The 13,720-nt window shown below is 38.8% G+C and overlaps 1 protein-coding gene across 4 annotated transcripts in view; it reads right to left on the reverse strand.

The window, feature by feature from the left end:
- Positions 1-786: 786 nt before the first annotated feature.
- prkcab (protein kinase C, alpha, b) overlaps positions 787-13,720 on the reverse strand; it is a 145,827-nt gene continuing 132,893 nt past the window's right edge. For 2 of the 4 annotated variants that reach the window (XM_061711164.1, XM_061711167.1), the window contains 10 exons: positions 13,065-13,193; positions 11,199-11,339; positions 10,919-11,092; positions 10,331-10,422; positions 9,531-9,593; positions 8,716-8,854; positions 7,403-7,483; positions 5,710-5,817; positions 4,011-4,151; positions 787-2,083 (listed from right to left, as the gene is read on the reverse strand). In XM_061711164.1, coding sequence (XP_061567148.1) covers positions 1,919-2,083; positions 4,011-4,151; positions 5,710-5,817; positions 7,403-7,483; positions 8,716-8,854; positions 9,531-9,593; positions 10,331-10,422; positions 10,919-11,092; positions 11,199-11,339; positions 13,065-13,193 — 1,233 coding nt within the window. In that variant the 3' untranslated portion in view covers positions 787-1,918. The remainder of the gene's footprint in view (positions 2,084-4,010; positions 4,152-5,709; positions 5,818-7,402; positions 7,484-8,715; positions 8,855-9,530; positions 9,594-10,330; positions 10,423-10,918; positions 11,093-11,198; positions 11,340-13,064; positions 13,194-13,720) is intronic. The other 2 variants (XM_061711166.1, XM_061711165.1) reach the window with 1 other exon arrangement.

Below are 13,720 nucleotides of genomic sequence, written 5' to 3' on the forward strand. Positions count from 1 at the left end.
AAATTATTGGTAGTTTCAAGCCCTGCTGTTTTAAGTTAGTATGATTATGTAGAAAAAAAGAGTAAACATTAATAAATAAATATATTGGACACACCTAACAGAAAAAAATGGCGTTTGGCACCAGTAAACAAACAGCCATCATAAGCAATTCACACATCTGTTTACAATTCAGCTTTTTTATCCAAACATGTCAGGCTACATGAAAGCAACTGGGGACATACATGAGCAGAAAAGCGCACAATGCTGGTTGGTTGTCTTACTCTGTGCGAAAATGTGGGGAAACTCCATGTTCCACAGTAGGGTTCTCCATGTCATGCAGGGCTCTTTCTCATGCTTAGGTCAGGCCTGGCCTCACGCATGCACACAATATATTAAGAAAAGACGAGTTTCGGCCACACAGGGCTCGGGAATCATCATAAGCAGTAATTCGGTTTTGAACTCAGTTTGTTACAGGAGGAGTCGGTCCTGAGACGACCAAGGCAAGAGGGCGTACGACTGTTCCACTGAAAGTAATGCTGCATATTCTCTACATGACACTGAGTATTATAAAATAATGGATAAATAGTTGATATACTTGGAACAGGTTTTTGCTGATACCAAAGCTACCAAAGAGTCTGCCAAACTTTATATATATATATATAACTTTATATATATATATATATATATATATATATATAAAGTTATATATATATTAGTTATATAAAGTTATATATATATATATATATAATATATAATATATATATATATATTATATATATATATATACACAACATTTTTTTTTAGGGCTAATCTAAACATAGAAATGTTCAAACTATGGTAGTAAAAGCACATTCAGTTCATAGTATAAAATCTGCAAGGAGCTTCTGTTTTTGAAACATATTTACAAAAACATTGGAGGGTTACACATTTCTGGTCATAAAAGGTACAGAACATGAAACAGGAAGAAAAACCTTTCCCACTCAGAAACTTTTTTTCAGAGTAAACATACAACAATTATATATTCACATAGTTTTTATCATTCTACTAAACTTTACAGTGATACTAGACGTGTACTGCATCCTAGACCCTACGGCTCAAACAGAGTCAGAAGATAAGCATGCAACACAGATCTGCTTTGTGCATATGGAAATAGCATCTTAATACTTCAAAACACTGCCTCGATCATCCAAAGTTTTCTGACAGGTTATCCTACACAGCTGGCAACATCTGTTGCACTCGCAACAGAGACATATTTTGCTTCTGCTGAGTAGAGATATACTGTAGTTACACGTCCTACAAAACAACAGATAGAAACAACCCCCGTTTGAGGGTTTTAAGTTGCTGACACCACTGGGAAAGGTCAGAATGGAGAAACATTACAAGAACTTTAAGAATTGCAATAGAAATGTATGCTTCCACCTCTACTTTGGCACTGATGTAACAGTTTACTACCGCTTGTCTTTATTATAGAAATATAATATACATATACATGTGTAGCAGTTCAGAAGGAGATAAAGCCATGACAGAGTCAAAAAAATGTAAATCCATTCTCTTTGTGCATTGCGACTTGTTATCAGATGGGGAACATGAGCAGGAAGTAAAGGAAAACAGATCTTTAACACCAAAAGTGACAGATGCTGAGACACATTCCTTCACAAGATAAAAGCTGAAAGTTTGGAAATACAGATTCAAAACAGTATGAGATGCTAAATTATTAGTGCATGTACATTTCGTTAATCTCTGCTCAGATTGTACTTACTGTGACATACTTAACACTTTGTTCCTCACTCCATTTCTGTCCACAGTTATTGATAAGTAATAGACGCAAACCTAGAGGGTGATATCAGCCTACGGACAGCAGGAAGTTTGGATTGGAAGGATGCTGTATTCAGTGACAGTCATGCTCTTATTTCTCTCTTTATCACTCTCTGCTCCTTCCTCATACCACGCTGTGCAGGGATGGATGGATGAATTGAGGGTTGATGTAGGAGAAGCCGGCAAATTCGCTCTGGTCGATGTTGGCAATTACCAGCTGGTCCGGAGGGGTCAGGACGGGCTGGGTGCGTGTGAAAAACTTGTCAAAGTTTTCTGCTGCTTTGCCACACTAAAAGAGATGAGATGAATGTTAGATGGAGGAAGTTATTTTGATCGCTGGACAGACTGTAAAAGGGTATAAAGAGTTGCAGACGGATGACGAAAGGCTTGTCCTCTTGAGTCTTTTATTAGAAAGCTTCTCTACCGTCCCAGGGGGAAGGTGGCATAGGAAAATATCAATGTTTAGCCAGACAGAGGCTGAATTTAGATCAGGAGTGAAACCAAAGCGCACAACAGTGGAGGTCATTGGCATCCTTCTTCTGATCAGGACTGCCATTGGTGAGACCAATAATGACACCAATATACTCAGAATGCAGCTGCTCACAATGCTTTTTCTCTGGAGATGTATCAGCATGTCTCTAATTTTCAGCCGCTCCATAATATTTCAGAAGCTATGAGCCATAAAGGCTTAAATGGACTTTTTGCGAGTCCCTTCAGACCAACTTATGATGCAGTATATGAGCTCACAACTGTAATACACCACGCAGAGCCTACTGAATGGGTGCATCCGCTTTTAGCAATGTTTTCCTCCCCTGTGTGTGAATGAAATGGAGATGGATACATCTGCTACAGTATATAACCCTGCATTTACGGTGGCCCTTGTGTGGAAGTAAAGGGAACTCTGCTCTTACAGAGCTATTTTTAACCCTCATGCCAGCACTCGTGTTGCTTCAGGCTCCGTGGGCAGCGAGGGGGGCGAAAGACGCAGGGGTCTACAAACAGAAAAGTAGCATTTCTGCGGTGACAGGAGAGTAGGCGGGAGAGCAGGTGTTCCTGGCGGCTATTGAGGTGGCTGCAGCTGGAATGCATCTCCAAGCTCTGCTGGATGCATCTACACTAGGTGAAAATGAATGTGAATACAAACATGCAACGTGTACCCTTCAGTGCAAACACACTTGGCAACTCTCTGTGGGTTTGTATGAATTATTTAACAGAGGCGCAGAATAAAACACATCACCCTTTGTGTGTGTGGAGGTTGTGTAAAAGCAGAACAGGAAGGTGACAGTTTATGAACATTTTTAGGCACAGACAGTGGTTACTTTCGTCATCCAAATAGTGACATCATCCAAAATCCTTTTCTGCGGATGAAAATAGCCACGTGGTGGAATTAATTTAACAAAGCGCCAAAATGTTTTATAGTGGGATCCATTAAAACGTCTGTAACTGTGACTAGTAGAGTACTGAGTGAGCGTGCCTTAAGTCAGCCACCTATTCACCAAATATGGCTCAAATCCGTTTTTTCTTTAGACATGACTCTCACAAGATTTACTCTATCCTCTGTTAAATGCAGCTTATGACAGTTATGTCAGACTAGGTCAGACGAATCTCAAATGTATCTGCTATGGTTTGTCCAGATCATTATTGACAAAAGGCCAGTGGATTTAATATAAAAGGGGTTAAAGAAATACTATGACTCCTTAAATGTGTCCCAACAATCAGCAGGCAAGGGCTACTCTAAGGAGCAATGATTAATGCGACAAAACAGAAGAAGCCTTTAAGAAAATAGATTTTTTAAAGTAACTGTTTGGTGTGTAATGTAATTAAGACATGGCGCTTCAAAGCAACTATAGAAGTCAACTTGAGGTCTAAAAGACCATGAAAACTTTCACAAAACTGTTTGAAAGATTTCTAGAAAGGTAAATAAAAAGATCTAAGTATTGGCTACAATGAGCCAAGATATGTTTGGAGAGAAGGAAGGACATATTTCCACCAAAACACCTGCAGCTATGAAGCATGGGGTTGAATTGATGGTGATTTGGGTTTGTTTGGCAGCCGTTGGCACATCTCAGCCTTCCTAATCCAAGACCTTTGGTATCAAAAATGTGGAAACATCCCTCAAAGAAGAACTGAGAATCTTTGTTGCTGCATCAAGGGTTAAAAAGATGATCTTCAAAGTGACTTTTACTAAATGCTGACAAAAGATACGCCTAACTCACCACTTTGGGTTTAAACGGCGGCTGGATTTCTCGGTTGGCCAGTCGGTCCCAGTCGATGCGCCTGAAGAATGCCTGCTCTCTGATGTCCCGCTCACCCTCCGGGCCGCAGCCAAGACGCTTGGATGGGTGCTTGGTCATCAGCTGATGACAAACAGAGGAAGAAGATGTGACATAGGTGGTTTGGGGCTTCACAAAAACAAAAACAAAAACAAAAATATTTGTTCTTATTTAGATTTGATATTCTCGTGTGTATAATCCCATTATTTCATTATCAACATCTTGCAGAGTCCGACGGCCATCAAACCGCCTTTCTTTAGCGACTTTCAATCATTTGTTGCAAGTGAAATCTGATGCAAACAGTAAGACGAGTCTGATCTTTTTTGTCAGTTGTTTTGGGTGGCAAATAAGCAGTTTCTAGATAAATGAAAATGAGCTACATTATTAAATGACTCCATCAAACTGAGCCTGAATCTGACGTTGTAAAGGTGGTTCCCTGATGTGACAAGTTCTGTTCTCTGAATAGGGGAGCATTTTTTTTTTAAAGATCTAAGTAAATGCTGTAGCAAAGGGAATACTTCACTGAGAACATGCTGACGGAAACAGGAACAACCAGGCTGTCTGGAGAGTAAACGTTCTTTAGGAAATGTTCAGGTCAAAAAGAAGCTAAAAATCTATAAAAATAAAGAACACATTGACTGGCTTTCATAAGTGTATTAATTTGTTTTTTTTTTTAAAGAAAGTCTTGTTTGCAAAAAGTATAATTTTCTTCAAATTACTGATTGCTGCTGCATTTGCAGCCACCGTTTCTTTTAAATGGTCTATTTTTAGGATCCCCATTAATGAGAGCCAGTCTGCTGTGATTGGTCAGCTGATGGCAAAACACAGGCGATCATTCTTTGCAATAAGATGTGCCAAACTAGCCGTAAGGTAGACAATATGCAAATGCATTTCATGGTGTTGACGCATAAAGGAAGAAACTCCCACACTGCAAATGATGCGTTTAAGGAATGTCAGGAAAAGTGTCTTCTCTGGAGGAAAGTCACTCTTTTCAGGCTTTGCAACTTTGCAGACCTTTTACAAGCATAATGCAAGACAGGGAAAGAAAACGAGGGCTTGATTGATTTGGCATCAATTCTAACACTTTTATAATGAAGATATCGAACATCTTTGTATCTGGAGGGGGTTCATTTAGTCCAAGACCTGGCAAATGCAGTTTCAGATCTTTGGGAAAACTGCTTGGATAAAGTTAAACAGAAACTCTGCTGCAGTGTTGATTTTTATGAAAGGGAAACAACATTTACTTATTTATAAGGTGAGGTATAATGGAATAAAAAATGCAGGGCTGCTGCTTGTTTAAGCCCATTCTAAGTTGCATTTGTAAGTTTATTCATTTCAGTACGAAGCAACTAAAGGGTTTCTGAGGAAAGTGATTTGTTGCTGGAACCATGTCATTTATAATTAAAACACTGTAGACAAGAAAGCGTGAGTAGGTTTTTTTTGGGAGAAGAACATTGCTAAGTAGCGACTGGAAGAATGTATAAATGTGTGATGATTACATAACAGTCCCGGACGTGACTGTAACAGCACCAGACCTGTTATGAAATCACTGTATATATGTTTCATCATATGCAGTGAAGCAGACAAAAAACGTTAGTTCAGATACACGTATATTATGCTGAAGTTTTAAAAGATTACTTACACCCTTACAGATGGACACGGCCTCTTTAGACATGGACTTGGGGTAGGACACATTGTGCTCCATGATGGACTGGAAGAGCTCGTCCTCATCTTCTCCATCAAACGGCGGCTGAAGACGATGAGGGAAAAGAGTCAGAGTTTAGAAAGACAGTGGTGATGATTATTGCAGTTTGTTCAGGGAAAACAGGAGCAGGTGAAAGTGACGCTGCTTTGATGTCACAGGTTTTAGATGCATCGCCGTCAGCAGCACTACTGATGAAAGTGAGGGAGCTCGCTCACTCTTCAACATCAAGGTTTGAAGAGGAACAGCAAATCAATTTAAGATAGTTTAGGTGGGGTTTTATTTTCAATGCGAGTATGAAAAAGGTTTTGCACACCGTTGCCTTGTAACAGGAAATTTTAACATTTCAAAAGGTTACACAGAAGTAACTTGTTTCCCTCTGAATTATAAATCATCTGACCTCTGACACAGAGATAGAATGTTTTCTAAAGATTTGGACTGAAAATAACCTTTTATCGTTATTATACATTGATCTGATAAAGCAGTAATGAATGTGAACTATGTCCTATCAAGGAACTTTTTTTTAAGACCCAAATGTGCAGAAAATAACTCAGTAACTGCAATATATGCTGATTTATACTTCCAGTCAGAGGGACAAGCCTGTAAATTGTTGATATTTATTGACAAAACCTTTAACAGCATATTTATGTGTTCCACTAGATTTATTAATCTCAACCTCAAATTCAAGTTGAATTATAAAAATAAAAAGGAAAATGAATTTTGTTGATGCTAGCTTAGCTTGTAAACATGTATTATGAGTATATATTTTAGGATTTCAAATTTAAAATAAAATATCATAAAATCTGAATTTTGGGGGGCTCATGCACATGCATGGACTGCATATAGCAAGAAACAGCAGTTTTCAGATTTCAAAATGTTTTTTTACTAATATTATTTTTCCCTGTTCTTTTTTTTTATGTTGAGAGCTGCACCATGGCTGACACTCTTTCCCTGTCCGTCATTACTTGCCTTTATCATTACGTAAACTTTTAAATTATATCTTTGTTAGACAGGAGTAAAACAAAAATCTAATAGCATTGTTAATATTAGCATAAACACGTTTTAAGATGCCCAATGATGTATTGACAAATAAAACTACAGTAAAATCTGCGGTTGTGGGTTCATGTTCCCACTAATGATAAAACCAAATCTACATCCTTGCTGCCACCATAAATGATATGATATTAATGATATCGTCATCTTTCACTAGTTTTGCAGTTATATTTCAGACATAACAACAGTTCAGAAAATGAGCTGTTCTTCTGCCTCATTTGCTCCACCAAATAGCTCCTCTTTCATTAAGAGGGCTGCAGCTGAATTACTTTCTCCATCAGTTCATCAAAATGCTGAAGAAAATCAGGAAAATTTGAAAAAAGGTTCCCAGAAAATAGCAAAATAAAATAAAAGGTCACAGTTTTAAATACGAAGCTTTATTAGACCAAACCACCCGACATTGAAACAGTCATCTATAATTTGTATATTTAAGAAGCTAGAAACAGTGGATGCACAATGTTTAGTGATAAATGACTTAATAAAAGATAATAAAACTGTTGGTTCCACCATTTTACAGTTTTTAATGTGCACAAAATATTGAGTCATAAACTTTGTGAGGTGCAGGTGCCAAGGACATTACCTGTCCTGCTAACATCTCATACAGGAGAACTCCATAAGCCCACCAGTCCACTGATTTTCCATAAGGCTGGTACGCTATAATCTGACAGAATCAAAACAAGAGAAAAGGTTAAAACAATAATAATAATGAAGAAGAAATAATCACTTATTTAGCTTATTAGGAAAAAAGTCTTTCTTAGCAACTGTATTTATTTTTGCTCACAAATTATTTTTTAAATCTGCTTTTCAGTATTATTTGAACGTTGGAGGACCAGACTCAACCAGAGGGCTTAAGTGAAGATATCAAAGAAAAAGTGAAACCAATTGTTCTTCTCATCAAAACAAACCAATTCAACCCCATTAAATACAGTTGGCTATTTTGAGCTGCCATAACAAAAGGGCTTCCATCCAATTTGCCGTCCCACACTTCTCTCCCACACACCGTCTGCACACAGTCAGAATTGCACAGATGCACTAACAAAGTCTCCAGTCGCAGCTGTGTTAACATGCAAATGCAGCAATTTATAAAGCTTCCAGCTTGTGCATAAATCGCTTAAAATACTTAAAAAAATAGACTTAAAGGACAATGATGTTATAAGGCTATAAAAACTAAGATGCTGTTCAAGTCACAACAGTGAAAAGGACTATCTGTCTGTTTATCAGATCACGATGAAGTAAAAGATTTTATAAAACAAGAAGCTGAATGATTTATCTTTGCTGTTGAAGATGGAAGACTACTATACACGTTTGTTTACATGTAGTTTCCTGTTGGAGAGGGGTTTCCTGAACTCCATCCTGGGTAATACTATCCACATTGTGAGTCATCGACACAGACGGAGTGAACAGACAGCTTATATATACTCAACTCAGTGAATCATCGCTGTCTGTCACTCTGTTAAATAACTCTTTCTTTCCCTTTAACTTTCATTTTAATGTTTTATTTGTCTCCGTATCTCTCCTGTGATTTATTTACAGACCCATGGTGATGGGAATACCAGTCTTTCTGGATTATTATGATATTTTAGGAGAAATTCCCTTCACTGTTTTTAATAAAAAAGATAAAACCCTTATTTTCAAACTCACGCTTCCATTGCCATTATATGGAGTGATCCAATGAGGCCGGGGGCAACAATTACATATCAAAGTAAGAGATTCAGTCGCTAACTTGTACTAAATCAGATTAGTCAAACTCAAACACCCCCAGATAATGTGGTTTGGAGCTGGATAACTTCTTCATGTACATGTTGAGTTGAAGTAGACATGAGAGAAGATAAGATGCAGTGTTGTCATCTCATCTTTTTCTCCTTCTCTAAGGCTGCTGTTTCCTCATCTCACCTCAGGTGCAATGTAGTCTGGGGTGCCACAGAAGGTGCGTGTGGTCATCCCTTCATACATGCTCTCCTTGCACATGCCGAAGTCAGCTATCTTGATGTGGCCCTCGGAGTCCAGCATTACATTGTCCAGCTTCAGATCCCTGCAGCGGGGACACGTTTGTGAGCATTTTGTGATATAGTCTGTATATCACAGCAAAGCCAGCGTCATCCTCCACCGCTGCCACATCCATGCACACATCAGCTCATTCCTCCACCAGCCTTACTCCTCTGTGTTTTTGCTCTTCGAATTCATCCTGCAACTCTTAAGGTTTTTCATTTTCTTCCCCCCGATCGCCACTTCTGGCAGTCATTTTTGTCAAAAGCCAGAGACACGATATCAAACGAAAGGCTGTTGGGGTGTGAAGAATGGATGTGAGCTCTGTTCTGAGGCAGTGAAGAGGAACAGGGTGACCTTAGTCTTTGTCAAGCACATCATTCTTTCCTTTTTTTGCTTTTAACATCAGGCTGATAAATATGGATTTAATACCCACAGGGTTTTCAAACTCTGCAGTTTAAAGACAGACAGGCCAGAATGGTTAACACCTATTTTTAATCTAATTTCTTCCTTCATTGCAGGCCCCTTGCTTCTTTAATTTCCTCCCTCTGTCTGCCTGCGCTTCTATATTTTATCTCCTGATCCGTCTGTCTAATCAAAGCAAAAAAAAAGACAAATAAACTGCCTGTTTTTGGAATTAAAATTGAAAATAGAGGACTGCAATTCAACCACACTGACTGCATTTGCTTGAAAGCAGTGCATTGCAACGTCACGCCACCCACCTGTAGATGATTCCCTTTCGATGCAAGAAAAACAAACCGACAGCTATCTCTGCAGCATAAAACCTGTAAAATTAAAACAAAAGAAACATATACACTTACATGTGCAACACATACTGTATAATATATTGTAAAGTTAGTACAAATGAATCCCTTTGCTTAAAGAGTATATGGAAAGCCCCTGATGGGCTGATAGTCTGAACCATCTGCCTCCCCTTTATTTCCCATCATATCTCTTTTATCACCTTTTGTCAGCCCTTTAAATAAGAACTACAGAACGCCATTTCAATTATTCTTCTGACTACATGCATCAAATCTGACAACCATATCAAACAAATCATGAGCAATTTCTTCTGTTTCAGTTTAGTATGATATGAGCAGAATGAACACTGACAGGGAAAATAAGCTTTGAAAATGATGAGAATAGATTTAGCATGCCTGACTAGTAAAATGAAGCTGTTTTCTTATTATATGCACTGAATTTTTACTTCCCATTGGTATTCATGCAGGCCACTGCGAGTGAGCCATAACAAAAGTACACAGGATACGTGTATTATATTACGAGGGACACCTAACATAATCTGCAATTAGGTGGTTAAAAAAGGTTTAAGTATCAGTATTGGCCAGATGTCAGAATAAACCCATACCGTGTATCATACAGAAGTACTATTTTAACTTTATACCTTATTTCAGCTCTAAGGTACTGTTACTTACTGCTTGAGATGGCTATAAAAACCCTGAAGCCATGATATCATCCTGAAACAATGTGACCGTATAGTACATGCATCAGTGTGAGCACTTACACCGCCTGTGGCTCCTTAAACTTGCCCATGCGCTGGATGTGATACATTAGGTCTCCTCCATTAATGTATTCCATCACAAAGTACAGACGATCCTATAATAAATGAGGTTATTATTAGAAATATAAGAAGTGCATACAACAAGAAAAGAAAAGGTACATTGAATGAGCGTTAGAAAGAAAGCCTATAAATGTAATGTGGTAGTATTATTCAGGAGTTATTTTGCTTGGCTATCTGGAAAGAAATGAAATTGCTGGTTGTTATTTATTCTTTTTTTACAACAATATGGTCAGGTCATATTGAGTTTTATTTAAGTCTCCTTGAATCACTCTGTTTACTCACTGTATCCAAGAGTGGTTCAAACTCACTTCCAATTTTCTCCGCAGGAGAGTGGGTGAAAAAAAAAGGGACTACAAATACAAATCTAATGACAAACGCACTCTCTGGGATTGAAGAGACGGCTGATGAAAGATTGTTATGGAAGAACAATGGCCTCTCTTCACATAAAGTGATATTTTTTATGTGTCTGAACAGGTGCAGGAAAATCGACATTAAAAACTGCGGCCACCGTGCGGGTTGACGTTTACACACCACAGTCTGGAAGCAGGAATGGAGGTGCGTGAGGAAGGGCGGTTTGTCTCGGAGGGCCAAGACCCTCTTCTCCACCATCGTACATTCAACATCATCATCCTGGATTACGACGTCTTTCTTCAAGATCTTTATGGCGTACAGTTCCTCTGTCGACTTCTTCTCTGCCAACATTACCTGGAGTCGACAGAGACTCACATGTCAAAGGTCATATTGAAATGTGACGTGAAAGCAAACGATCAGCGTGATCTGGTTATGATTTTCAAAGTGTTGCAGGTCTCACCTTGCCGAAGCTGCCTTTCCCCAGCAGAGCCAGGAAGTTGAAGTCACTGAGTCGGACTCGGTCCATGTTACCTGACGGCAGGCTGAACCTCCGGTGATCTGATGGGGTGATCACTTTCTTACCGTGACCCAACTTGGCTTTCTGCCATGCACAACACACACACGGAGCAAAATGGCATTAAAATAAAGAATATTAATTTACACTTGAATGTGTCATTTGCAGGGGGTGTCAGTTTAAGCAAAACCTCAAACCACACAATATCATTTGCACATTTCTGTGCTGCTTCATTTCAGTCAGTAGGAAACACACAGAGGATGCAGGAAGCATGCATATTAGCTGTTAAAAAGCTGGATTTTGTGTTGCTTTGCAGCTTTTAATTGGGGAAAAAAAGACCAGAAAATCTGTTTTGTAACAACTGATAATGCAGTAACATGAAAATAATTTACAAAATTTAATTAAAAAAATCTCTTAGTGTGGTGAAGCCCTCTAAATGAAATAAAATTATTGCATGCTGGCAATCACATTAAAATATGATGCATTACGTAAGAATTACATTAAAATGCAGTTACAAAGTGTCACAGTAGATGAAAAAAGACACTCTCGTTCAGTGGCTTTTGTTTCCTCGTATGTAGACAGCCTCCCAAAGATTTATCAGGATACTGATGTATTTTGGGAAAGTGTCAGATGGGTGCTTAGTGGGGGTTTCCAAAATTTCAAGGCTCTTTGTTGTTATAATGACCAGCTTGCCAAACATCTTTGAACAAAAAGCCCAATTAAGGTCCCCACCAGCTCTCATCACAGCTCCAGCGGTTGTTTTTCTGTTTCATAGAGCAAAGAAAAGAGGCAACCAACTGGTGGGGCAATGACATCTGTTGCCAAGACAACCACTTCCCTACAATTGACTAAATGTGAAAATGTACTCTGAATGTAACTGTCATGTAACCAGGTTAAATGGACCTATTGTGTAGGTTGGTCGAGAGTCCACTGAGACAACTGTTAACCGCAGTGGTTTTGATCTGCAGCAGTGTTGGGTCAGTGCAGTCAACTTAATAATTAAGGAGGGATGGAGACAGCTGTGCAGTGTGCAAAAGTCCAAATTAAATGCAGGAGATGTAAAAAGCTATAATGATGTTGAGCTCAGGGGGTGAAAAGTCATCCTCTGAAGAAGTCTTGACTCTTTTTATTGCAGCAGTGAGCTTTTTATGACTGTTGCTGCATGTTCACCTTTGTCAAGCTCTTTCTATAATTTTTGCTTTTATTTTTCCCTGTAAAAACCTTCTTCATGAGTCTTCAAGAAATTTTCGTCACAAATGAAATGTACGCTTTGGTTTTGCTGTGAATTAAACATATTCACATGACTTTAAGGAGTCACGTTACATAAGCACAGCTTAAACATTGCAAAAGGAGCAGGATCCAAACATTATCTCTAGTATATTGACTCTTTGTTTAGGTTTGGATTGTAGATATTTTTGTGAATTTATACATACCATATCACCACATCACTGTTGCTACTTTTATAAAACAGAAACAGGAAGCCTTTGAATTTAGTGGTCATTGTCTGCACATTTTCTGTTTCCAGCTTCTCATCTCATATAAACTTTATGCTGCAGAGACACCTAGTGGTCACTTTTGGAACTTATTCACATAAACCTTCACATGACCAACACAAACCAGTTTCATAGCTGTATATTTAAATACAAAATAGGAAAACTTCACATCAACCATTCACAAAACCAAAATCTGTTTGTTTCACCTCAAACAAACGTGACCACACAAAGTTGCATGTAAACACTGATGAAGCAGCCACACACCAGTCTTACAATAAATATAACACTGCCACTGTGTGGAGAGATCGAGCACACTCACAGCAGGCACATGGAGAACCTTGTGAGTGGAACTGTTCACGCCACTACTGAGGGTTGAGGGGAACGGTCGAATAGTCTTACTATGACTGCTACTTATATTCCACATCATTTCACTCAGACGGGACCCTTCCTGTGGAAAAAAAAAAAAAAAAGACTATTCGACCGGACCCTAGGTGTCTGTCCATGGTCCATGTCCTCACAGCCTTCTATAACTCAGGCAGACTTGTAGAGGACGGTCTGTGAGGAGCAGATGTGAAGCTCTCCATGCTCGTGGCTGCCCACTGATTACAGCCGGGACGCCGGCAGAACCAGAGGCCCGAGTGCTTCACAAATTTACTAACAACAATGCTGTCTGGTGTTTGTGTGTAGTAGTGCATATGTAAAGGATGCAGTATGTTCTATAGTTGAAGTAGTAAAACTGTAAACGAATGAAACTATGATTGAGACATGTTTGCAGCTCTGATGATACGTTGACGTTTTCTTTTCACAATTGCTCCACTTGTGTTGGAAGAACGCAAGCTTCATTCCCATCCGTGCCTCAGAATATTTGTTCTCAGTCTTTTAGATCTCTCTGAAAATAAAAGCCAACTATCTGAACCTTCTTTAATAAGCACAGCAGTGCAGGTTCAGAAGGCTATAATTATTCACAAACCTTGT

Source organism: Cololabis saira, chromosome 21 (assembly GCF_033807715.1).
Source record: "Cololabis saira isolate AMF1-May2022 chromosome 21, fColSai1.1, whole genome shotgun sequence".
NCBI lineage: Eukaryota > Metazoa > Chordata > Actinopteri > Beloniformes > Belonidae > Cololabis > Cololabis saira.